Source organism: Notamacropus eugenii, chromosome 3, assembly GCF_028372415.1.
Source record: "Notamacropus eugenii isolate mMacEug1 chromosome 3, mMacEug1.pri_v2, whole genome shotgun sequence".
Taxonomy (NCBI): Eukaryota; Metazoa; Chordata; class Mammalia; order Diprotodontia; family Macropodidae; genus Notamacropus; species Notamacropus eugenii.
The window spans coordinates 297,952,129-297,977,427 of NC_092874.1; the positions used below are offsets into that span (position 1 = coordinate 297,952,129).

At 48.1% G+C, this 25,299-nt stretch overlaps 1 protein-coding gene across 1 annotated transcript; it reads right to left on the reverse strand.

Moving 5' to 3' along the window:
* Positions 1–7,003: 7,003 nt before the first annotated feature.
* On the reverse strand, positions 7,004–24,597 carry LOC140532106 (SUN domain-containing protein 2-like). Its single transcript, XM_072650651.1, has 17 exons — positions 24,467–24,597; positions 23,590–23,789; positions 22,899–23,033; positions 22,554–22,649; positions 22,190–22,283; positions 20,667–20,763; positions 19,927–20,022; positions 11,262–11,513; positions 11,030–11,107; positions 10,260–10,303; positions 9,743–9,908; positions 9,207–9,428; positions 8,941–9,025; positions 8,616–8,731; positions 8,297–8,464; positions 7,361–7,453; positions 7,004–7,117 (listed from the first exon to the last, which is right to left on the reverse strand). The coding sequence occupies exons 1-17, from the start codon at positions 24,595–24,597 to the stop codon at positions 7,004–7,006; spliced, it is 2,187 nt and encodes a 728-aa protein (XP_072506752.1).
* Positions 24,598–25,299: the final 702 nt, after the last annotated feature.

A 25,299-nucleotide genomic window follows, 5' to 3' on the forward strand; every position in this document is an offset into this window, starting at 1 on the left:
CAACTGTCAAGTATTTTTCTTGCTACTAGGAAATAAGAAATACAGGTAATGGGGTATAGAAAGTTATCTCTCCCTACAGGACAAAAGAGAAGATGGGGACAAAGGAAGGGCAAGAAGAGAGGGCAGACTGGTGATTGGGGCAATTAGAATGCTTGGCGTTTTAGGGGGAAGGGGAGAAATGGGGAGAAAATTTGGAACTCAAAATTTTGTGAAAATGAATGTTAAAAGTTAAATAAATAAATTAATTTAAAACACAAAAACAAAAAACATGAGTGTAGGAAATCCCTGGATGTGGCAAATGCCAAACAATCTCAGCCTAAAATGTATCTTAATGGATAAGAAATGATTGGTTATCGATGTGGGAATCATTTCTGAATAATCTTTGCAGTCAAATCATCTTGTTAAAGCAGAGGACAAAACCCCCAAATTAGAGAGAAAGATAAGATGGCATGCAATCCAAATAGCTTCAACTTGACCCACTCAAGTAAGTGAAAAGTGGTGAAAAGTAGGAAACAGAGGAAGGAAAGGGCAGAAATTGAATCAACATAAAGCAATTGCCACCTAGAGGAGGTCAAAATATCCTAGAAAATATTTAGCCAAGCACCACCTGATCCCATTATCAAATAGAGAAATGTGGCAACCAAGGGCAACACAGGTTTAGAACATGACCTCGTTCCCAAAACCTGAATTAGGGCGATGGAAGATCATGAAGAAAGATCCCCTCTGCCTTTATAAAAACGGAGAAAAATTGTGGAAGGAAAAGCTAAATTTCCAGCAATCTAGGTGTGAGATTGAACCACCCCGAGAGTATATATCAAAAACAAAACTGCCAAGGAGACAACAAAAATACTAAAAATGCAACAGATGTGTTGGTGTTTGTGTAAGAAATGAGGTTACCATTGACCACATTTGGATGTACTCTGCTGGATTGAGGAATGTTTATTGATTGGGTACATTGTCTACAAGAGGCACATTCACTTCCTTTCTTTCACTCTCTTTACCCTCTGTAGTCTGGCCTCCAACATCATTATTCCACCCAAACTGGTGACTTCTTGACTGTCCGATCCTCTCTCAGTCCTCTCTCAGTCCTCATCCTCCATCCATCGCTCTGCAGCTTTTAATAGGATCATTCAGTCAATAAATATTTATTAAATACTTATCATGCACCAGGTGTGTTAAAAGGTAGGAATAGAAAGAAAGACAAAAACAGGGTGCCTGCCCTCAAGGGCCTCACAATCTGATGAGAGAGACAATGTGCAAAAAATGAGTACAAAGAATGTACTGAAAAAGAGGAAAAAGTCAGCAGAAGACAGAATGAAGGCGAGTTGGGGGAGGCTTCTTGTAGAAGGTAAGATTTTAACTGGTGCTTGAAGGGAGCTAGGGAAGCAGAGAAAAGGAGGGACAACATTCCCAGCATGGAAGATGGACGGTCATGTGCAAGGAAGAGTCAGGAGGCCAGTGTCACTGGATTGAAGAAGTGGGGAGTGAAGTGGGAGACGAGTGGAAAGGCAGGAGAGGGCTAGGTTAGGGAGGGTTTTGAACTCTCGTTCAGAGAGGATTCTGTATTTGATCCTGGAGGCAATAGAGAGTCACAGGTTTATTGAGGAGTTGAGTGGCATAGACCTGCACCTCAGGAAAATCAGTTTGACAACTGGAAGGAGGAGGGAGAGACTTGAGGGAGGCACATCCACCGGGAAATACTGCAGTAGTGCAGGCATGACCTTTCCTGTCTCTAGCTTTGACTTCTTCTAGTGGGTGGAATGCCTGTTAGTGAAGGTTGTTGTGTAAAGATGGCTAAGTCTAAGAACCATACTAGCCACAACCAATCACAAAAATGGCACAGAAATGGCATCAGGAAACCTAAGTCACGGTGATACATGTCTCTGAGATGGGTCACCTCCAAGTTTCTGAGAAACACATGCTTTGCCAAGAAACACAAGAAGGAGCTGAAGAAGATGTAAACCAAAAAAACCAAACAATTCCCAAGGTCCAAGCAGAAGCCATGAAGCCACCAAGGCCTTCGAGGTCAAACTTCTTAGGGCTAAGATCCCTGAGGTGAGTGCCCAGCATGCTGGCCACAAGATGGCCACTAAGCATCCAGGCCCTAGGGTTGCCACCAAACGTCCAGGCTTCAGGATCATGAAGCCTGACTCTAAGGCTCCAAAGCGCACTGACCTTAAGGTCACCAAGTCTGCCATCAAGGTCACCAAGTCTGATCCCACGGCAGCCAAGTCTGATTCTAAGGACACAGAGCCCAGTGATTCCAAGGCTGGGAAGCCTGCTGAGTCCAAACCCAAAGATGCTGGAGCTAAAATTACTAGTCCCAAGCCTTCAAAAGAGATGTTTCAAAATGAAAGAACTTGTTTAAATCCTAAAACATCATTTTCCCCCAGCCATGGTATGATTCTTCACTACTTTGTACAAATAAAATAAATGGTGAGTCATAAGAAAACAACAGTGCACAGGAGATGAGGCCTGGACTAGGGTAGGGGCAGCATCAGAGAAGAAAGTTCTGTTTTTGAAAGATGCTGCAGAGGTGAGCCTGAGGAGAGATGGTGCCAAGGTGAAATCTGCAAGAGATGTTGAAGGGTGAAATCTGCATGACATATTGGAGAGGTGAAACCGATGAGAGATGCTGTAAAGATGAAATCTGTGAGAGATATTGGAGAGGTGAAATTGATGAGAGGTGCTGCAAAGCTGAAATGGACAAGAGATGTTGGAGAGGTGAAATTGATGACAAATGTTGCAAAGCTGAAATGGACAAGAGATGTTGGAGAGGTAAAACTGATCAGAGATGCTGCAAAGATGAAATCTGAGAGATTTTGAAGGGTGAAATCTGCAAGGGATGTTGGAGAGGTGAAACTGATGAGAGGTGCTGCAAAGCTGAAATCCACAAGAGATGTTGCAGAGGTAAATTGGACAATCTTTGGCAATCCCTTGGACAGAAGTTAGGATTTGAAGATGATGCCAAGGTTAGGAGCCTGGAAGATGGTGGTGCCCTCTACAGTAATAGGGAAGGTAGGAGGGGAAAGAATAGGGGGAAGATGAAGAGTTCTGTTTTGGACATGTTGAGTTGAAAATGTCTACACGACATCCAATTTGTGGCATCAACAAAGCAACGAGAGATGAAAGACTGGAGGTCAGCACAGGGTTTTAGGCAGAATAGGTAGATTTGAGAAATCATGAGCATGGAGAGGGTGATTCAATCCATGGCAGCTGATGAGATCACTGAGTGAAGTAGAATGAAGAGAGAAGAGTAACGGACCCAGGATTGAATCCAGGGTCTTCTTCTCCTTCCCACTCTTTTCTCTCCAGGTTTTCATGAGTCCAACCTCACCTGTTTTTCTTCCTTCGTGTTTGACTGCCCTTTCTCAGTCTCCTGGTCGGGATCTTCATCCAGGTCATGCCTGTTAAGAGGCTGGGCTCCCTAGAGCTCTGTAAAATCTCTGCATCTCTGCCTACTGGATTGGACAGGTTACCTTTAGGTAATTGTAGGACCCAGATTAACTTACTTTCCTTTTTAAACTCTTCCCCCCCACCACTCCCCCCTTAAGTTAGAAGCATAGAGGCAAAGGTTTATTAACCTCACTCTCCCTTCTCTCCCATCTCAAGGTGAGCTCCAGCCTATTCTAAATGTCCCTTAGGTAACCCTGATTTTATGTTCTTGCCCCATTTGTGCTTTGTGCCTCAATGAGACATTATGGGCAAGTGACTCTGGACAGAGAATCCTGAACTCTCCCTTCCTGTTCACTGCTTTATATAAGGTGCATGAGTTCATCAAGCAGGTGGGAACTGCTCCATCAAGAAAGCCATTTCCAACCTCAGTTGAACAAGCACTTTTTCAGACTCTGAGCACTATCTCTCCTTTGGTCCACGAAGCAGTTTGTTTTCGTGACAGGAGGGCAGAACTGCACAGGATAAAAATGTGCATTTCCTGCCTACGCTGCCAAGATCCCAGATCCCTTGTAAAATGGTGCCTGATGAGCTGCTAGTCTTTGCTTGGATCAGAGCAATTCTGCAAAGTGCAGTCAGATTTTAGCAAAGTCTGAATCTCAGATGACAGGTGGATTTGGAAAGGGTTAACGGGTTACATTGCCCTACCTGTCGAGTGCTGGCTAATGAGCTGATGCCAGCTCCCTGGGAGGTCTCAGGGGAATTGTCCTGATTGCCCCAGGGATCTCCCCTTTTCTCCGTGCTTGTTCAGCATTTTTATCAACGACTTCAGTGAAATAGCACAAGGTGTGCTTGTCCAAATGTGCCAATGCTAGAGCTGGGAGGGAGGGGTGGAGATGTCACATGACTGATAGGATGGAGGAGGTTTCAGCTAGCTAAAATTTAGGATTCTATCCAAATGAAAATATCCAGTGGAGGTAAAAGCAGAGTCCTCAACAAGAATTAGAAAAGAAAAACCAATGAGTGGGGGAGGGTGATGCAGCCATGGCTCCTGTTAAAGGATTTGGGGATTTTAGGGGATAGCAGTGTCTGTGTGAATCACTAGTTAAACTTGATGGTTGGAATGACCAGTGCCTTCCTGAGGGGCATGGAGAGGCCTACGATCTAGGAAGGGGGGTCAGTAATAGGTCAGCCCAAGTCTGTCCTGAGGAGACCACAGCTAGAGGGCAGTGTTCAGGCCTGAGCATCACAGTGTGGGAAAGAAATGACCAAGGTGAGGTGCATTCAGAGAAGGGTGAACAGAATGATGAAGGGCTCCAAGAACATGGTGTAAGGCCCTTGAGAAGCTGTCAGAGGACCATGAGAACTGTCTTCAGGTGGCACAGGAGATGGAACTCTGCACCTGGAAGCAGGAAGATCCAAGTTCAAATTCTCCCTCAGATACTTACCAGCTGTGTGGCCCTGGACAAGTCATTTCACCTCTGTGCCTACATTTCCTCATCTGCAAAATGGGTCTAGAAATGGTGCCTACCTCACAGGGTTGTTGTGTGGATCAAAGGAGATATTTGTAAAGTGCTCGGCACAGTGGCTGGCACGCAGTAGCCACTCTCTAATGCTACTATTTGAAAAGTGATGTGGAAGGGGGATTAGCGTGTTCTGCTTGACCCAGGATGAAAGAACGAGGAATAGTGGGTGGAAGATGCCCAAAGATAGATTTCAGCCTGATTTCAGGACAAATTTCCCAACAACTTGAGCTGTCTGAAAGTGGAAGAGGACGGCTGGCAGTTTGTGACGTGTTTAACCCTTGCTGGAGGCTGTCAAAGGCATGCTGGTGACCCCTTGTTGAGAAGGCTGTAGAGTATATTCTTTCTTTACACCTGAGTTGAAGTGAATAGCAATGCTCAGATAAAGTGTCTGCTGGGTGGCAGGCCTTGTGCTAGCTATGGGGGAGACCAAGGCAGACACAAAGCTCTTTTCCTTAGAAAGCTGTCCTGCTCCTGAAAGATGGAGCAGGCACACAGAGGAATGTCTGTCTGGATAGGTGTGTGTTTATGTATGGATATGCAGACACACACAAGGAAGTATAAAACATCAATTTGGGCGCACTGAGGGAGGATTAAGACCAGGAGAGGCCTTGGGTGAGCTTTAAAGGAGCAGGCAGAAATGAGAAAGCCTCCTCTGGTTCCCTTACCCAGCTTTGCTTCTCCCAGCCCAGGCCTGGGCTTAGCTCCCTCTCGATGCCCAGGACAATCCCTCCCAGGCCTCACTCAGCAGCAAGGAAGCCACCCTTTAACCAGGGAGTTTCTACCAGAATACCACCTTCTTTTCCCCACTACTCCAAGTTGGCCTCAAGAGCAACAGGTGGACAAGGAGAAGCCACAGATCCCAGGGAAAATTTATATTTGCATAGGCATAAATTAGAATTTGTTGATTAAAAAATCAAAGTAAAGAATTAAACAGTAGCCTTTGTGATGGGGAAGAACTAAGACCCCATCTGTAGGTTCCTATGCAGGGCTGCTCAGACGCCAGCTTCCTGGTAAGCGAACAGAAGCAGAGGGAGCAAACTGGGTTGAGGGCCAGCTAGGGTCAGCCTGCCACTGTCTGCTGGTGACCCCCAAAGCCTGCAGATGAGTGAGTGCCCCTGCTTGCTTCAGGGACCAGTGGCCAGCCCTGTGGTGTGAAGGCCTGCCTTCCCTCCTACAGTAAAAGGCAGGAAGGATGGCAATGTCACTGTGAGGATCCGTGCCTGACAGCCTGCCCCCCACCCCAAGCTGGAGCTGGAGTGAATATCACCCTGGGCCCCAGGGGGAGGAAGCCGGAAATGAAGCCCGTAGCTTTTCTGTCTGATAACAAAGAACAAAGAGATCTATGTATAAATATAAAGATCTATCTATATACATAATACAATCGGCCCGCAGGGCCAAAGAATTTGCCCTTCCCCTCCCATCCCAGCCTTAACTCCAAAAAACTAACCCCAACTCTATCCCAATAAACTTAACACCAGGGAATTGTGGCCAGTCCCAGATACTTCAGATTTCAAAGACTGCCCCCATCATGCCCCATGGTAAAGAGAACTATGCATGCTACCATGGACGGGAGCTTTAGCCACCTGCTGGGGCATGCCCAAGACAGACTGTCTACCAGTCTGCCCTTTGGAACTGCCCAAGTTGTCATGCCCTCAATAAACCAAGTTCTTTGACCTAGACTCTTGGGCAAGGTAAGCTAAGGTGGCCTAAGCTGTGGTTCTGAGTGCTGCTGAGCATAATAAGGCCCTCATGATGTCTTGACTCACACCTTCAACATATCATACATAGCTGTGTATACACCTCCTGAGGGCAGGCAGGGCCTGGTAGGGAGCTGGGCCACCTGACCCTCAAGAGGATGGGGAGTGAAACAAATAGCTGAGCTGGTGATCTCCTCTCCATCAGAGAGGGCAGGGTGGGGCCAAACTGCTCCATGGTGGTAGGCTCCCACCTTGTATCTCTCCCAGAAGCCACAGTGGCCATAAGGGATGAAGTGTGGGAGAGGGCGAGAAAGTGGGATGAAGTGCTTGCTGGGGGAGGGGAGGGGCTGAAGGGGGAAAGAGGGGAAAGGCCCTGGGGGGGAGAGGCTAATTGGCAGGCTTCCCATGGACCCGGAAGCGGTAAATGCAGGTGTACTCAGGGTGACCCCAGTTGCTTAAGATCCGAAGTTCGACCACCTGGTATGGGGCTGTGTCATTGCCCTGTGGGAAGAGGAGACTGGGGTCAGGAAGGCTCGTGATCCCTTGGTGGACATCCTGACCCCAGAGCCCTTCCCCCCCAGGCCTTCTTCAGTGGCTGAATGTTATCCCTCAGGTTGCTATCAGAACCATGGGGTCCTGGCTCAAACTGCAGCTCCTAGCAAAGCCACAGCATCCCCATGGCTGGTGATCTAGCCTTCAAGAGCACCAGCCTCCCTGGGACACTGTGGGGCCAGCCCTCCATACCTGAAAGTGGAAGGTCTGAATGGACTCCCCAGCATTATCATAGGTAAAGTGCCCGAGGGCCACCCCTTCCGACTGTGAATCTTCATTTAGCCCCTACAGAGAAGGAAAAGCAAAGGGAAGGGATGGATGGATGGATGGATGGATGGATGGATGGATGGATGGATGGATGGGAGGGGGTTAGAGGAAAGGTCATGCTGTTAGGACATGAATCCAGATCTATCCAGGGAGGCAAAGGAAGGGGAGGTTGTGGAGGAGGAGGTGGAAGAGGAGGAGGAAGGGGGTGTAGGGGGGGATACATTGGGGAGAGTAAAGGGGAGAAAGCAAAAGCCACCATGATGTTTCCTTCTTTGGTCCCCTCACCTTCCAGCATCTCTCACTAACTCAGTAGACAGATCCTTTTCCCTCCAAGCCCCTGGCCTCCTTCTCTGCCTCTTCCCCTAAGCTGCTGAATGGCTTGGGACACACAATTTAATTGTAGGTGCCTCAGTTTCTTCATCTATCAGGATTTAGGTCCTGAAGCATCCTGTTCCCCTACACGTTTCTTCTTCTCCTCTGGCTCCACTTTTTTCACCCACATCCTCCTTATGAGGACATTCCAACTCTGCCCTAAGGAGGTGACTGTAGGGAATGGTGCTCATCATCCCCACTCAGCTCCCCCATGGGACACCTGGCCATGGAGGCACCCATGTATAAAGGAGTTGTATAAAAGGACCCTGAGACAGCATTGAAATCTTGACTGCTGTCAGCTGTCCTCTTCTGGCTTCTCTCTAAGAAGAGGGGGAGCAGGGAAAGGGCTGGTTGTGGAGTCCAGAGACCAGCCTCAATATCCCAGCTGTAAAATGGGCACATCCTTCCATTCCTCACCTCACAATGCTGCTGTTAAGAAATGGCTGTCAGGCATACGGGAATGGAGAGCTGCAAGGCTCAGATACTCACCAAGATGACAAAATCCTTGGGGGCGCTAGGGATGTTGCTGATGGGAGACAGGGCTTTGGGTACATGCTCCAAGGTGACAGCAGTGAGGTGGATGCGGGCAGATAATCGAACCACAGCAAAGCCCTGGGGGCCCCGGAATGCCCAGCAGTTGCCAGGGTAAACATCTGGCTGTGGGCAGAAGACAAGTCAGGTGACAAGTCAGGTGGGCAGCCAATGGAATAGATTTCCATTGTGTAATCCTCCCACCTTGAGAGCCCAGCCCCCACAGAAGGTGGGAGATGGCAGAGAGCCAAGCTGGGGGCCCTTTGTTCTGTCATACCTGGAGGATGGCTCTTGGGGACTGGAAATAGTACCACAAGGGGATGCCAAACAGACTGAGAAGGGCCGTCTTGGTATCATAGGTCTCTGAGCAGCGGCTACTGATGATGCTGGCCCCTGAAAGAACAAGAGGGAGAGAAGTGAGGTGGGGGCAGCTGAGGGCTGGCAGGACACAGAGGTAGTCCTGAAGATGAGGGGTCACTGCCAGGGCATCAGCCCTTCAACTGCCCCGTCCCATAAGGGGCATCATGAGTTTTTAATTCCTGCTGTCCCTTAATGGGCAACCATCATGTCCCCAGCCCTCTGGCTTTCTACAGGCTACCTACCTGAGGACTCCAGGGCATAATCCACTAGCCCAATGCGGTCTTCACTGTATCTCTTCAGGGCCTCATTCACAATCTGGTGCACATCCTAAAAGACAGGCATGGATGGACTCATGGGCCTAGCTGCCTGCAGAACTGGCCCAGCCCTTTCACCAGAGGGCCACGTGTGCTACCTGCTCTGCCAGGGCTTCCCCTTCCTTCCCTGGAGGCTCCTCTCAGGGCAAACCCATGACCTCCGACAGGCAGACAGGGAATGGGGCAGGCCTCACCTCCTCTGTGACCCCAGTCACTCCTTCCTTGTGAAGGGTCAGCCTCAGGCTGGCAGCAGCTTCACTGGCAGATTTGACCTGCCCTTCTGCCACCTGAGTGAGGATTCTGTGCTCCAGGTCCCGAAGTTGGGCCTGTACCTCCTCCAGCTGAAGAAGCCCAGCCTTAGCGCCCTTGTCTCGAAGAAGGTACTGACTGATCCAGGCTGGGAACTGAGACTCCACCTAGAAACCACCAGAGACCATCCACAAAACAGTAGAGGTAAGGAAGAAAGAGGGCCGGGACAGGGGACCTGGGGAGGGGGTGTCTAGAAAGACTCTGAGAGCTCAGAGCCTATGCATGTCTTCCTGGTGCCAGGGAAGGGACGGTTGTGAACCAAGTGACTGGCATTTTTCCACTGCTTTCAGGTCTACCAAAAAAGATCTCATTGGACCCCAGTGGACACCTTAGAGGGTTGGGTCTCCCTGGGCAGATGCTCAGGCAGCCCACCTTGGAGAGAGGGGCACATGTGGTCTAAGTGGTGGACTGGAGGACTCACATCACTGCGCAGGGCTGCCATCTTCTGTGGCCAAAGGTCTACTTCCTCTGCCACTGCAGCCTGTCTCTGGCTCAGGGCTGCCAGTTCCTGTCTCAGGCCAGCCAGCTGGGCCTCCAGTGGACCCATAGCCTTTAATATGTTTTCCTGGAGGGCTTCTTGGGCCAAACTAGACAGTGACAAAAGGAAAAGGGAAGGGCAGCCACTGGCTAGTGACACAGGATAGAGTCAAGCAGAACCACTATCAAAGGGAAAGAACAGAACCAGAGATCTGGGTGCAAGTCTTCCCTGACATTTACTCCCTGTGTGACCCTGGGCAAGTCATTTCCCTCCCAGGCCTCAGGACCCTCATCTGCTCTCTGAGGTCCTTACCAGCTGGGATTAATCCTATGGACATGCTAACCCAAGTATTCTGGCTCTACTGACACCCCCCCAGAGAATCTCAGTGGTGCTTTCTCTGGTCTAGATTTCTAGCCTTCCTTCCCTCCTCTTCTCTTTGCCAGTTAGTTTGGGGCCTTACCTCTGCCATTCAGATTTTAGCTGGAGCACCCAGCTTTCCAGCTCCTGTAAGGAAGATGATGGCACAATGAGACTGATGAAAACACCAAACCACACTCTGGGGACTCATTGTCTCCTCTGGGTGGACCCTCTGTCTGCTAAGGAGGATCTGAGTCTCTGCAAACTGTTGGGCTCCAGAAATCTTGACCTTGAGTTTGGGCTAGACCTTTCAAAGACTGGACTCCTCCCTTATCATCCCACCAAGAGGAGGCATCTGACAGAGACCCCAACTCAGCTGAGATTAGGCATGAACCACTTTCCCTAGAGTGGTGAGGTCACTTCTCAGTCCCTGAAAAGAGTTTCAAACTCAGCTGTTGAGTTACAGTCTTCTCATTGACAATCTTATCCCTCCCTAGTCTTCATGCATGGATGTGCTCAGTACAGGAAAGGGGTTCCAGAAAGGAGCTACAGGAGGAGGCTTAGGTTGCTTTAGATCAGTAAGCTCTCTGCTTATCCTTCAGACAAGGGGATCCAGAGTCCTCAGACAGGAGCTCTCAGGGACAATGAGTCAATCGAATATGCTCCCATACAAGTATGGAATCTGGCCAGAAACCTGTAAGCAAGTGTTAGGTCTACTGACAGCAGCACCAACATTTCCAGCTACAAGTGACCTCCCCCAAGACGTCTCTGCCCCCTCTCCCCCCCAAGCCCCCCTCCCCCCCCCCCCATCCCCCCCCCCGCCCTCCATCCCCTGTGTCTCTGCCTCCAGAAGCGTCAGAGCTTCTGGATTACCTGGGATGCCTGAGAAATCTTCTTTAGAACATTATCCAAATCTTGCCGATGTTCTGCCCTGAGGGTGGTGAGTGCTTCCTGGAGACCACAAAAAAGGAGACAGGCGTTCAACAAGACCCAGAGAACTTGGCAGGTCCTGCCAAGCCCAGAGTGCTGCCTCACCTCAAGACCTCTATGCCTTCCACTAGCTGGGCTTGCCGACCTGGTCTTCTTAGCAGAGCGTTCTCCTCACCTGGATGTGGGCAGTGGTGTCCCTACGGAAGTCCTTCTTCAGGGTGGGTTCCCATTGGCTCATCAGGCCCTCCAGGAGAGTTGAAATATCCTCGTGGCTCAGGCTTTTTCCACCTCCATTCCCACTGGCCCCCTGCAGCTCCAGCAACTCCAGCCTGATGGCCTCCTTCTGCCAACGTGCAGAGTATTCAGAAGCCAGAGTTTCCAGCCGCCTTTCTAGGGCATGAACCTTGGACAGGACATGCTGTTCAGCCTTGGGAACAAGGAGGAAAACACACAAAGATGAAAAGTCTCTTAGGAGGAGGAACAAGGAGCACTGGGCATTTGTTAAGCACCACTGTGTGCCCGAGGTGGGGCTGAGTGCTGAGAACACAAGGACCAAGAAGGAAACCTTTCTTGTGTACGAAGAACTTCCATTTGAATGGAGGAGACAAGGACATTAAAAGCCACCAGGTCGTTTAACTGCTGTCGGCAGATTTCTTCATTTCACACTTACGCTATTTACAAAAACGTAAGCATTGTTGGTCTCCGCCTGAGAATGGAAGTTCCTGGTCAATGGGAATGGTTTCATTTTGTGTACCTGTGTCCCCTAGGCCGGGACCCGGCACTGAGGAAGTGCTTAATAAATACATGTGGGTTGACAGGCTGACTGGAAGAAAGAGCACCAGAATGAATTCTCAGCATGGGGGCAGCCATTTGGGTAGGGTCACCGAGTGTGAAAGGAGTACAGAAGACCAATGAGGCTAAGGCTGGAAAGACAGGGTGGGGCTGTTTTCCTCTGGGGGGCAAAGGGGAGGCCCTGCCATTGACTGAGGAGGGAAGTCACTTGGTCTGCTCTGTTCTTAAGGAAAGTTCCTTTGACAGCAGAGTGCAGAACAGACTGGAGGCAGGGAGGCCACTCAGGACACTGCGGCAGTGAGCCAGGAGAGTGATGAGGGAGGGCCAGGGTCACCAGGGTCGAAATGTCGAAGAAGCTGAGAGAGCTCAGGGCAAAAAGCCAGGTCAGAGACCTCCCCAAGAGGTACAAAGGAGGCTAAGCATGCAGAAGGTCCCCTCCCCACCAACCACACAGCACAGGGGCAGAACCAAGAGAACAGAGGGAGGGTGGGCATTTTTGATGAGCCCAGCCCACCTCCTCTCTAACCATCTAGATAATGTGCCAGACCACATTCTCATGAGGAAAGCCAAGAAAACATCCCTGTGCGTCATTTCTCCAGCCCAGGGAAGCTTAAGAAATAAGAGAGCTGTGGACACTGAGGTGGGGGCTGGCCAGGAGCCCAACATAATGGCAGCCAGGACAGTGGGAAGCATTTCATTGCCCAAGGATGGTAAAAGGGCTAGAACTGAATCCCTGAGCAGGAGCAGATCCCAGGCTATCCTGGGAGCATGAAGGGGGCCAAATGACTCTTCTAGGCTGAGAGGAGCAGTTATGAGTGAGCGAGGCCCTAGCTGAGCACTGATCAAGAAAGGGGTTCTGCAAAGAGGTTCTGGACCTGAGCCCCAGAGCACAGCTGGGGGCTCAATGTTCACTTTTAGTCCTGCAGTGGGATACCTCGGGTAGGAGACCCAGACGCAAGAAGACTCAATAAGTTCGGTCCCTCTGAACCTGCAGAACCTCAAAGTGTGCTAACAATGACTGAGTCCAATATCATTCTACAGAAACTCCAGCACCCGCAAGCCAGAAGACCTAAACCTGAGTCAGGAACTTGCACAACTCAGACAAGAATAGCAGTGAACAGATATCACCACTATGGAAGCACTGAAAGTTTGCGGACTGAACTAAGAAAGCCCAGAGGTGAGCTGAGCCCAATGCCAACATCAAGTTCATAGTCAAGAAATAGGCTGGAAGAATGAGTAAACAAAACTGAACCTGACCACAAAGGGCTACTATGGCTCAAGACAGAAAGACAGAAGAAGCCAATGACTTGAAGATATCTTTAAGCAAATCCTCCAAGAAAAAGGGTAGATTGGATAAGAGTTGAACAAGAATTCCTAGAAGAGTTAAAGAATGAGATAAAAATGAACAAAAAGTGATTTTAAGAGTGGAAGAGGAAAAATTTTTAAAAAGCGGTACAAGAAAGATATGAGAAAAGAATGAATAATTAGTAAAAGAGGCACAAAAATACTGAATTCCTTAAAAATTAGAACTGAGCAAATAGAAGCTAATAACTCTAGGAGACAACAACAAAAAATAAAATCAATTCAAGAGAAAATGTATAGGATCTCATACAAAACTCCAATGACCTAGAAATGGATTGAGGAGAGAGAATTGGAGAGTCATTTGTCTATCCAAAAGCCAGGAACAAAAAAGGAGCTCAACATAATATTTTAAGATATTACAAAGGAAAATGCCCAGATGTGTTAGAATCAGAGGGCAAAGTAGAACTTGAAACCACAAATCATTTCCTGAAAGAAACCCCTACATGAAAACTCCCAGCAACTGTTCTAAATCCAGAACTGCCAGGTCAAGGAGAAAATTCTGCAAATAGCCAGAGAGAAATAATCCAGTACTGTCAGGACACATGAGATTTAGAAGCTTCCACATTAAAGGAGTACAGGGCTTGGGATATCATATTCTGGAGTGGAAAAGATCTAGGATTAGAGCCCACAATAAGATTAAACTACCCAGCAAAACTGTGTATCGTCCTACAGGGGAATAAGGACCCTTCGTGAAATAGAGAACTTTCAAGCATTCCTGATGAAAAGACCAGAACAGAATAGAAAATTTGACATTCAAACACAGAACTCAGGAGAAGAATAATAAGGTGAACATGAGTGAGAAATCACAAGTCACTAAAAAAGGGCAAATTGTTTAGATCCCTTGTGTGGCAAGATGATACATGTAACCACTTCAGAATTTTGTGATCACCACGGGTCCTAGAAGCAGTCTAAATAGATAGCGACCTGAATGACTGTATTATGTTGTGAGGATCTCAAAAGAATGGAAGGGTGGAGAAGAGAAATGCACTGGAAGGTTGTGGGGAAGGAGAGAAAGAATGGGGAAAGTTATCTCATAAATGGGGTGCACTAGAAAGAGTTTATACAATGGGAGGGACAGAAGAGGGGAACAGGCAACACGAACCTTATTCTCATCTGAACTGGTTGAAAGAGGGAAGAATACACATACACACACAATGAGATGGAGAGATTCATTTTACGCAAGGAGAAGTAGGAGGAAAAGCGTCTAAGAGAAAGGTGAGGGGGAGGGAAGAATGACGGGATAGATTAAGGGAGGCAAAGGTCAGAAACAAAAGACTACTGAAGAAGGGACAGAGTAAAAAACAAAAGGATGAGTGTAAAAGAATAGCATGGAAAAAAATATACATTTAATGAACACAACTGTGAATGGGAATGGGATGAACTCACTCATAAAATGGAAGAATACAGTTGAATGGATTAGAAACCAGAATCCAACAATATGTTATTTACAAGAAATATGCTTGAAACAGAAAGATACACAAATAGAGGAGTTGGAGAAAAAGAATGGATCTTACAGAATGGATCCTAAAGAATGGATGAGTCAAAGAACAAATCATAGAAATGGTTAACAATTTCATGGTGACAATGACATAACTAAATTTTGGGGATGCAGTCAATGCAGGACTTAGAGGGAAATGTATATTTTCAAATGCTTACATCAATCAAAGAGACAAAGAAACAGATTAAAGAATTAGACATGCAACTAAAATATTTAGAAAACCAACAGATTAATCCCTTCCCAATTAAACACCAAAATTAAAATCTTGAATCGATAGAAAGATGAACGAAATTGAAAGAACAAAACCCCAATGAACTAATAAATAAAACTATAAGCTTTGAGAAAAACAATTAAATAGATAAATCCTTGGCTAATTTAATTTTTACAAAAGAAAACCAAATTATTACATCAGAAAATGAAAACAGTGAATTTACAATCTATGAAGAGAAAATAAAAGTAATTACTAGGAGCTTTGTTGCCCAACTACATGCCAATAATAAAAATGAAAATCTAAATGAAATGAATTTTACAAATATAAATAGTCCTGTTTAACAGAGCCCTTAAATAACCCCATCTTAGAAAAAGGAACGAAACAAGCTATAAATGATCTCTCTAAGAAAAAACCCCAGGACTAAATCAAATTTTTCCAAATGATTAAAAAGTAATCAATTCCAACACTAAATAAACGATTTGAAAAACAGGTAAAGATAGAATCTTATCAAATTCTTTCTATGACAAAAATATAATCTTGATACCCAAACCAAGGAGAGTCACGTCTCCCCAAGAAAGGGAACTATAGATCAATTTCATTAATGAATATTGATGAAAAATATTAAATGCTAAGAAAGGAGATTACAGGAATATATCACAAAGATATATTGTGACACTGTGACCAAGCTGGATTGATACCAAGAAGTTGGGCCTGGGTCAATTATTAGGAAAACTATAAATGTAACTGATTATATCAATAACATAAACAACAAATTTATATGATTTCAACAGGTGCAGACAAAGCTTTTGACAAAATGCCTCATCCCTGTTGAAAAACACTAGAAAGCACAGGAATAAATGGAGTCTTCTTTAAAATAAGTATTATCTAACTAAAACCAAGAGCAAGCATGATATGTAATGGGGATAAGCCTTCCCAGTAAGATCACGGTAAAGGAAGAAAGTCCATTGCCAACCATTGCTATTCAGTGTTGTACCAGTTACAGCAACTGCTAGATATAGCAATAAGGCAGAAAAGAAACTGAAGGGAAAAAACTGCAATGAGGAACCAAAACTATCTCTTTTGGTAGATGATACAATGGTTTACCAAGAGAACCCTAGAGAGTCATCTAAAAAACCAGTTTAAAACAAAACCAGTTCAAACAATTACTTAAAGAAAGTTGGAAGCCCATCAAAACCATCAGCATTTCTATACATTAATCAAGAAAATCCAGCAGGAAGAGATAGAAAGAGAAATTCCATTGAAAATAACTGTATACAATTGTATACTGTATACAACCTGAGAGTTTGCCTGCCAAGACACACACAGGAACTATATGAACACAATTACAAAACATTCTTCATACGTAGAGATCTCAACAGTTGGAGATGTACTCACTCCTCGTGGGTAGGTCAAGCCAGTAGCATAAAAATGATAAAACTACCTAAATTAACTTATTCAGTGCCATACCAATTGAACCACTAAGAAAGTTCTTTGGTAGCAAAGAACTCATTGACAGAGGAGTGGCTTATGGATACAAGGAAATATGACTATGCTGTACGAAGCCACAACTCTGCTTAATTAGAAGACTTACATGAACTGGGGAAAAGTGGAATAAATGAATGAGGAGAACAAGAAAACAAGCACCACAGACAACCATGGAAATGGAAAGAACAGAGATGACCCATGAGGATCTTCTTCCCTTCCCGTCCTGGCTAGGGTGGGAAATACTGGCAGGGAACCTGCATCTAATGCTGGGCTCGCCTGCTGTCTGAACTTTTCTTCCCCTTTTTGGTTTATTCTTTTGCTTAGGGCTGGCTCTGTGGGAGGGCAAAATGGGAAGGATACACTGAGCAAGGTGGGTCACATGAAAGCAAAAGCTAGAGACAAGTCTTCAAAGTCAGTGGGATGTGTGCGTTTGTGTGTGTGTGTGTGTGTGTGTGTGTGTGTGTGTGTGTGTGTAAAGATGTACCTAATTCAAAATGATTTTCACTAGTAGATCACACAAGCTTTGCAGGGTTTTTCCAAATTCCCTGCTTCTCTTTCTGAGAAGACACACTGGGAAAGGTAGGTTAAGTAAAAACCAATGATATCAAGAAAACTTTTGGAAACACACAACACGATGAGGAGACATGAAAATGGTTTTCAGACTTTGTGGACATGGACAGGGTTAGAGTTGCTTTGCTTGTCCTGGCAAGGTAGAAGTTGTGGCACATTTCAGAGGCAGGAACAGCTTCCTAACAAGGTGAGTCACTGAGAGGGGAAGGAGCTGCCTCAAGAATTTGGGGGCCTCCACTCTCAGGACTGAGCTGAAGAGGGAGGCTGAGGGCCCTTCCTGATGTTTTCGTTTCACGGGTCCACTGTTTGTATCCTTTAGTCACCACCCTCTTCTTCTCTTGCGCCAGTGGCCTATTTTCAGATCCAGTGTTGCCTTTGGTTTCTTTGCTTGACAAGAGCCGCTGGTCTCTGACGGAGGCAGCCTCTAGGATTGCTGGCCTTCTCACTGGAATGTGATGTTTTGGGGCAGCAGTCAAACATCCTTAGGAAACGATGCTATGAGTCAGTGTTCCTTTTGCCGTGCCTGAGTGGTTGACACATCTGAAGAGGAAGGACTGGAGCTGTTGGAGCTGTACGGTATGTTTTTTCCCCTTTTGTCCCCCTTTCTTCTAACTTGCTCGATTTTGACCTTTGTGGGGCCCAGTCACTGATCTGGTCCTTGATGCTGAAATGATTCGTGTAACCAGCATTTCTCATTCCGTGAAGATGGTCCTTTGGTTTCGTTGTGACATCTTTTGGTGCTGATCATGTATCCTGTGCCTGGGGACTTTCTTACTGACAAATAATAGTTGTGTCTTCTTCCCTTGCACGTTGTTTTGTGGACTTAGTACAAGGACAGCCAACAAACACTGATACACTCCCACTAAGTGTAACAGGCTATGCCGAGTGTTGGGGTCACAAGGACAAAATGATCTTCTCAGCTTCCTCCTGGACTTCCTTTGCCCTCTGTTGCCTTATGCTCATTTGGAATAGCAACTATGGGGTTTTTTAGTTGCCTTTAAAAATGTGATGAAATCTAATCCTTGAGGCTGATTTGCCTCCTCCAAATTCTTCTGCCTGTGAGTGATCATTCCACTGATTGTTTTCCCCCCCACATCTGAAAAAAAAAACTCCTTGCAGCTGACATGAGAAGTCAGACAAATCAAATTCTGACACTGGCTGTGTCCAAAATCGTGGACCTCATTGTGCATCTGACATCCAGCACCTCATCTGTTGCTGTTTCTAGAGCCATGTCCTTTATCCCACCACTCCATGTCACCCCTCAGATTACACTGGAATAATGTCAACCACTTAGACTGTGGTTGGACTGTGTGAGGACTGAGGGAGACCAAGTACTCTTTCTCCTTCTCTGAGGTCCCCTGACCTCTGTCCACAAACAGAAGGTGGCTGCAGAAGGCAAAGGTTGTTTGGTCTTTTTATCTGCTTCCCAAGTCATCATGACTCCCCAAATCCAATCACCTGGTGGCCAAGCTTCTGGTGGGCAGACACCAGGATCTGCACACAGCCTTCAAGTCTTCCCAGCTTGATCAACTCTGATAGTCTGGGCTCTGCTACCAATTTCTGGAGACCCCCCCCCCTCCAGAATCACTTCACTGTGTGACAAGGTGTTAGGGAAGGCCTTTTGGGGGAGGCAACTATGATTTCAGTTGAAGGCAGCGGGGGAACGCGGGAGGCTGAGTCTTGAGAGGTTGGCATTGAACTGCCCCAGGTCCCAAAGCTAGCAAGTGGCAAAGCTCAAACTTGAGCCCAGGTTTTCTGACCCTGGCTCCCCAGGGATCTGCATATCCAAGGTGAGAGAGTCTCCTAATGCTGCTTGTGAGTGGCCCTGGTGCAAAGATTGATGAGTTTGGAGATGGAAATCCATGGATAAATCGAGGTTACTAAATGAAGGCTTCATTATAGCCTGGATTTATATTCTCATCTCTTGCCCCACAGCACAGACCATTAAGAAGAGACTGTCACCACTGAGATGAATGACCTATCTTCTGCATGACACACACTTGGCACCCAAACAGCAAAGACAAAGAAATGGAAACTACTGGCTTGCCCCCGAACTGGGCAAGAGCTGAATAAATTATGGTGTAAGGATTGAATACAACCGTGCTCTAAGAAACAATGAAATAGGTGGTATTGAGAGAAACCTGAGAAGACTTTGTATGAACTGGTGCAGAGCAGAGTGAGAAGAACCACAAAGAAGCAACTTTGAAAGACTTTAGAACTCTGATCGATGCAGTGACCAAGTACTTTTCTGGAAAATGACCCAACTTCTGACAGAGAGATGGCCTCAGGAGGCAGAAGGAGACATAGATCTTTTAGACATGGCCAAAAAGGGACTGGTTTGCTTAACTCTGCACATTTGTTACAAGTGGTTTGCTTTTCATTTTTCTGAATGGGTGGGAGAGGGAGAAGGGAAATAAAACAGACTTTTGTTCATTACAAAATGGAAACAAAAGCAGCTTCCTCTGGCTAATCCTGCTTCCCCCTCCTCTGATGCCTCATAGTGCTGCAGAGCTGTTTCAAAGACAGCGCTAGGAGAGGACACCACCTGGAAGATCCTGCCAGGCCAGAACTGTCTTCAAAGATGGTATGGTAATAGTCTGTATGGCTGCCATAGAAGAAACAGCATAGCCAACTCCCTCTACTGCTTCACTCCCATCTGTCCTGGTAGATCTCCATTGTACCTAGTTGTTTCCTCATGACTCGGGGACTCCTTCAGGGCAGGGACTGTGGGCTTGTTTGTTTGGGTTTGAATTCTTTCTTTGAATTCCCATCCCTTAGCACAGTGCCTGACACACAGTAGGCCACACTTAAGAAATGGTAGTGGACTGAGTGATTCTGGGGTTGATTGGAACAGACTTGGTTGTGAGCAGACTGTCTGCCTGTCCTGCACAAAGTGTTCCTGGCACTCACCCAGGCACTCACCTGGAAATATGGGGTGGATTCTCCTGCTTCCCACACCTCCTCTCTCCTGTTGCTGCCCTTTGCTGCCCACCAGGACAGCATAGCAGGGTGGAATGTCTGTAGTCCATAGGGGTAAAAATACCAAGCACCTAGCACATGGGAGGAAAGGCTAATGAAGGCAGAGGCTGAGGCACCAGAAGGGAAACATGTCCAGGATGAGGACCTACACCTGGACTGTGTCTGGCAGTGTCACATCCACATGGGCTCAGACCCTGGCCCAAGGAAGGTGCATGCATTATGGGCCCCATGATCTGGAAGGCAAGACCCTTCAGGAAAGGCATCTCTCATGATCCTTTCAGGAGTCATTACACACTTTTGGATTATGAGAAAAATGAGGGACAAGAAGCAGCTGGGGAGAGGACATGGAGAAGTCCTGCCTCCTGGTCCCAAGCCTGGTCCACATACAGCCCTGTCTCTTCTGGAGGATCAGAGTGCTTTCAGGAGATGCCAGCTGAATAGAGGTCCTGGTAACTGACAGCTTGTGGTGTCACCATTCCCAAGCTGGGCTTCATCTCATAGTAGGGGGTAAGTGATGTCATGGTTCCTGAACAGAGTACAGCTCTTTTGGGACCATCCAGGGAGGACCACCCTGTCCATTCTCCCCAGTGAGAAGGGGCAAAGGCCTCCAGAGCTGGCATTGGCTGTGTCCTGCCCAGCTAACCCATTCATTGTGGACTCAGCTCTTCTACCAGTTCCCCCACCCTCAAGTGCCTTGACAGTGACCACTGAGGGGGCAGATCAAACACCCATGTAAAGCCAGCACTGTCATAGTAGGCATGCAGCATGAGTCTGGGAGGCCTGCATACAGAAGATGCACAAGAAAGGCTTGTGGGATTGGATCAAGAGGAGGAGACACAGGCCGTCTATCCCATTTCAGGCACAAGAACTTTCCCATACAAGGCCTGGGTCCCTTTTCCCCTAAAGGCTAAAGGCTCCCCTTCAAAGCTCTGTCTTCCAGACTTGCGTTCAGCAGCCCTGCCCCCAAGCCCTTGTCTGTCTGGGCTGGCAGGGTGCCCTGGGGACTCAGCAAGGCTCACCGTAAGCCAGCGAAGCCAGAAGCAACAGCATCAAGAGAAGCAGAAACAACTTCTTCAGAGTTGAAAAGCTCCTGGATTTCATGGGGATGAAGGAGGAGACATTAGTGCCTGGTCTTCCCCACCAGATTCCTGTGCGACCCTCCCCTGGGACAGCTACGATGGGGAGCTCTGGGCTTTTATGGACAGCCCTCGAGGTCAAGTGGAAGGAGAAAATTTGACCTTGGTCAAATGTGTGAATGTTGTTATGAAAGGTGACAGGGCTGGTGGAAGGCATCTCCCTCCCAGGGCTCTCAGGAATGTGCTTATATGCTAGTGAATTGGGCAGGCTTCTTTTGGCTAAATCATTTCAGTGCTTGTCAAATTGGGACTTGGAAGGAGTAAGCCCTGACAAGGTTGGCTAGTCTCCCTGGGCCTAGCCTGTGGCCCCAAGAATCCAGAGCTAGATAGGGAACCTGCAGCCTGGAGATCACATGTGGCACTTGAGGTCCTCAAGGGTGGCCCTTTGACTGAATCTAGACTTCCAAGAACAAATCTCCTTAAGAAAAGGATTTGTTCTGTAAAACTTGGCCTCAGTCCAAAGGTTGCACCCCAGGACCTAGAAGGCTACATGTGGCCTGGAGAGCGCAGGTTCCCTACCCCTGCTCTACAGGCTCCTGGACACAGCCCTGGAGGCTGCCTGGAAACCTGGACATGACCCCCCACAGAGAAACTGTAAGGATGGCCTGGCTACCCGAAGGACTGGGAAGAGACTACAACCCCTGGGAGCTCAGGACTTTCCAACTGGCCAAGGTGAAGCCACCAGAGTCAGTGGAGATGAGAGGCAGGAACTACTGAGGGGACAGCTCCTCCAAGATACTCAGGAATAGAGCAGCACCTGTGCTCATGGGGATTGGCATGTGCTGGGGAAGGGTTAACAAGCAGTTCTGAAGGAGGTGAAGGCACACACAACTTGTCCCATCTTCTTCTTCAGTCTAGATACCCAGAGGAGCCCTGACTGGTAGCTGACACTCAGGAGCAGGTTCAAGCTGGTTCCAGCTGATTCCAGCACACCCCTGACCCTGACCTGACCTTCTGTCATAAGATTCATGGCACAAAAGTCTCAAAAGCTGAACTGAGCTCAAGGGTGGTGAAGCTTTTTCAAGCATGGGTTCTTTGGTTCTGGCAGAGCCCAGGGAGGCCTCACTGACCTGGTTAAGACAAAGACGTCCAGCAGGGAGGCAGCTGTGGTCAGGCGGTAGCAGGTAGTGCCCAGCCACCAGTAGAACAGGCCAAAGAGCCAACCTGTAAAAGTCCCAGCAGAGGGGTTCAAAGGCTTCGCCCTCTTATCCCAGAGTTAGCTTGCTCCCAGCCTGCCCACTCTGCAGCTGCTCCTTGAATCTCCCAAGGCTTTCTAGCTGTGCCTGGGGATCCTGCCATAAAAGCCTGTCTCCACACACTGTCCTAGGGTTAGCACCCAGGCCTGGTGTGCCCCAGCGTAGGAATGAGGAAGCTCTTATGGGCCCACAGCAGGGACTGCCCTGGGCAGTGTGCCCACCCACTCCCAGAACCCACCTGGAAAAGTGATGGCCACCCACAAGAAAGCGCCAACTTGGGAGGCAGCATTCCTTAATGAGGATGCTGAGCCAGGCTGGTCCATAAGTGTGTGCCCTGCAGGAAAGTGAAGACATGAGGAGCCACCCAGAAGGAGACACAAGTGGGCCTCAGGCATCCCCATTACCATGCTGAGGCTTGGGCCCTCCCAACCTCCAAACCCCCACCTGGAGCCAGACTGCAGAGTTCTCTATCCTTTTATCTGAAATCTATGTTCTCCCCATCCCCCCTGGATGGGGCACCCTTCAAAGTACACGGGGCAGCGTCCAGGGGATGGAGTTCCAGTAGGCAGGAAGTGCTGCCTACCTGCAGAGTCATCCTCCGAGGAGTATCCTGAGGAAGATCCATAGATATCATAGGTGACTTTGCCCTCATTCAGTCCATTGATCTTACTCTTCTCAGCACCTCCCAGGCCTCTCCTCCTCCTCACCAAGTCCCCACCTGCACAGAGCATGGAGGTGCCTGATAAGCAGGGAGCTTCAGGCTTCCAGCAACAGCAGCTGCCAGAGGTGGAACACCTGGCAGAACTTTTCAGAATTCAGACTTCCCACCCCTTTGGGGGTCTGAACCCAGAAGCCCCCCCCATGTGGTTTAGGGCAGGAATGGAGTTCTGCACAAGGGCAAAATCCGGCCCCCTTCCTATTTCTGTATGAGGTAAGAACACTTTTTATGTTTTTAAGTGTAATGGAACTTTACTGAAACATGTAAAGATGATTTTTAGCTCATTGGCTGCACAAAACCAGGTGGCCTTCTGCCTTAGGAGGCACGGTTATTGTCACCCAGATCTGGAAAAGTGCCATCTGTGGGACTGAGGGGCTTCAGGAGAATGGAAGGATCTCCCACCTGGGAGGATCCAGGGAGATGAGCCAACCTGGAGGAGTAAGGTAACTCCCAACAGACACTAGCCTCCTTAGGAATCTTTAGAAGACAGGGAGGAGCTCCCTTCCTTCTCCCCAGCCCAAGCCCTCGGGTTTGTCAAGCTCTGGCCAGAGCTCACCACGTTCACTCCAGTAGACATCGCTGTTCAGCTGATCTTGTAGGATGGAGCTTTTGTCCACCGAGGCGACCCGGGGGCCCCTGACGTAGGACTCGCTGACCACTGATTCACTGTAGTAGGTAGTGTGAGGATTGGAAGCAGGGCCCAGGTGAGGGGCTGGTGAGAGGCGTTTCACACTGCCAGATTTCCTCTTCAGAGTCCTGGGGGGCGCCAAGCATGAAGAGCAAAGGAAAGAGGGTGAAGGAGATGAAGCAGGAGAAAAACAGGGGGAGAAAGGCCTGGAGGAGGAAGAGACTTTCAAGGAGCTTCTAGGATGAAAAGAAATGATCCCCAAAGCCCTCTTCTGTTCTTATTCCTTCAACAGATGAATCCTTTATAACATTGGAACAAATCCCCAGCTCCCATGGGCCAGGCAGGGCCTCTTTCCAAATGGAACCACCATGATGAGGTACAAGAGGAGCTAAAGCCACCTGAACCTGTCTCCTCCCCCACAGGTCCATCACCCCCATGGCTTCCTATGCTCTTGCTAGGCCCTGCAGCTCACCCCAGAAACCGTGGGTACTGGGCCACATGATGGTTGTTCCCTGCCCAGCTTTAAGCCTCAGTTTCTGGCCCTCTCAATGCTCAAAGTCACCCCTCCCTAGTTCCTGTTCTCAGAGAGTGAAGGCAGCAGCAGCCCAGGTTGGGGTAGAAGGGGAAGAGACGGTGCTGGGGACAGGAAATTCTCGCATTTGTGGGGAAAGAAAGCACTAGAGTGATGTTTCCACCAAAGATGGGGGCAGGAAAGAAAGGTGCACATGGAAGCTGGCCAGGCCCTTGGCTGCCCTGAGTGGTTGTGATCTGGAAGATGACCTAGGGTCGCTGTGGAGTGGCTTACCTTAAGGGACTGTCCTTGAAGGCAGTGTGCTGACCAGCCACCAGGGAACTTCCTCCACTGCTGCTGCTGCTGCTGCCTCCATCATCATCAACATGGTAACGATGGCTCAGGCGCTGACTGCGTCGAGACATCATCAAAATCTCACTCTAGAAGTGCTAGAAATTCCTGGAAGAAGCAAAAAGTAATGAGAAGCTGTGCTTACTGACTGACTAGGTGTGATTTTCTGGGACCCCCTGAGAAGAGCCTGATGGGGGAGACGTTGAAGGGGAGGGATGGATTCCTCCAAAAGGAAAGCTGGCTGCACTGGGACAGAGAGGCGCTTTCCTAAAGAGTTTCTGAAGTGTCTCCCAGACGCTGAGGGTGGCTGCTCACCAGGGCCAAGCCTGCCAGCTTTGTGCCTGAGCTGGCCGTGACATCTTCTTGCAGGTGGCTTCCCTGGTGAAGCGCTGCCCCCACTCTCTCTCCAGCCTCCATTTGGAATGTCTCCCTTGGTGTCTTTACTGAATCTGGGGTTTTGACACTTGCCTTGGGATTGTTCTCAGGTCGCTTCACACACACACAATTTCCTTCTCGCCATAGTTGTTAACTCTGAGGGAAAGGCCTGCTTTCCCTTCCATGTCTTTGTTTCCCCTCATCCCCAACAGCACCCAGTTCTGTGATCATTCTGGAGGGTGGATGGGGTCCAAGCTAACCATCAGATACTAACCCCACCCCTTAGGTCATGTGTTTCTTTAGTAAGAGCCCTCAATGGACAACTGGATTATTGAACTCATTTTACAAATGAGTAAACAGACAAGTGGTAAATTCTCCAGGGGTCCCCATACCACCAGGAA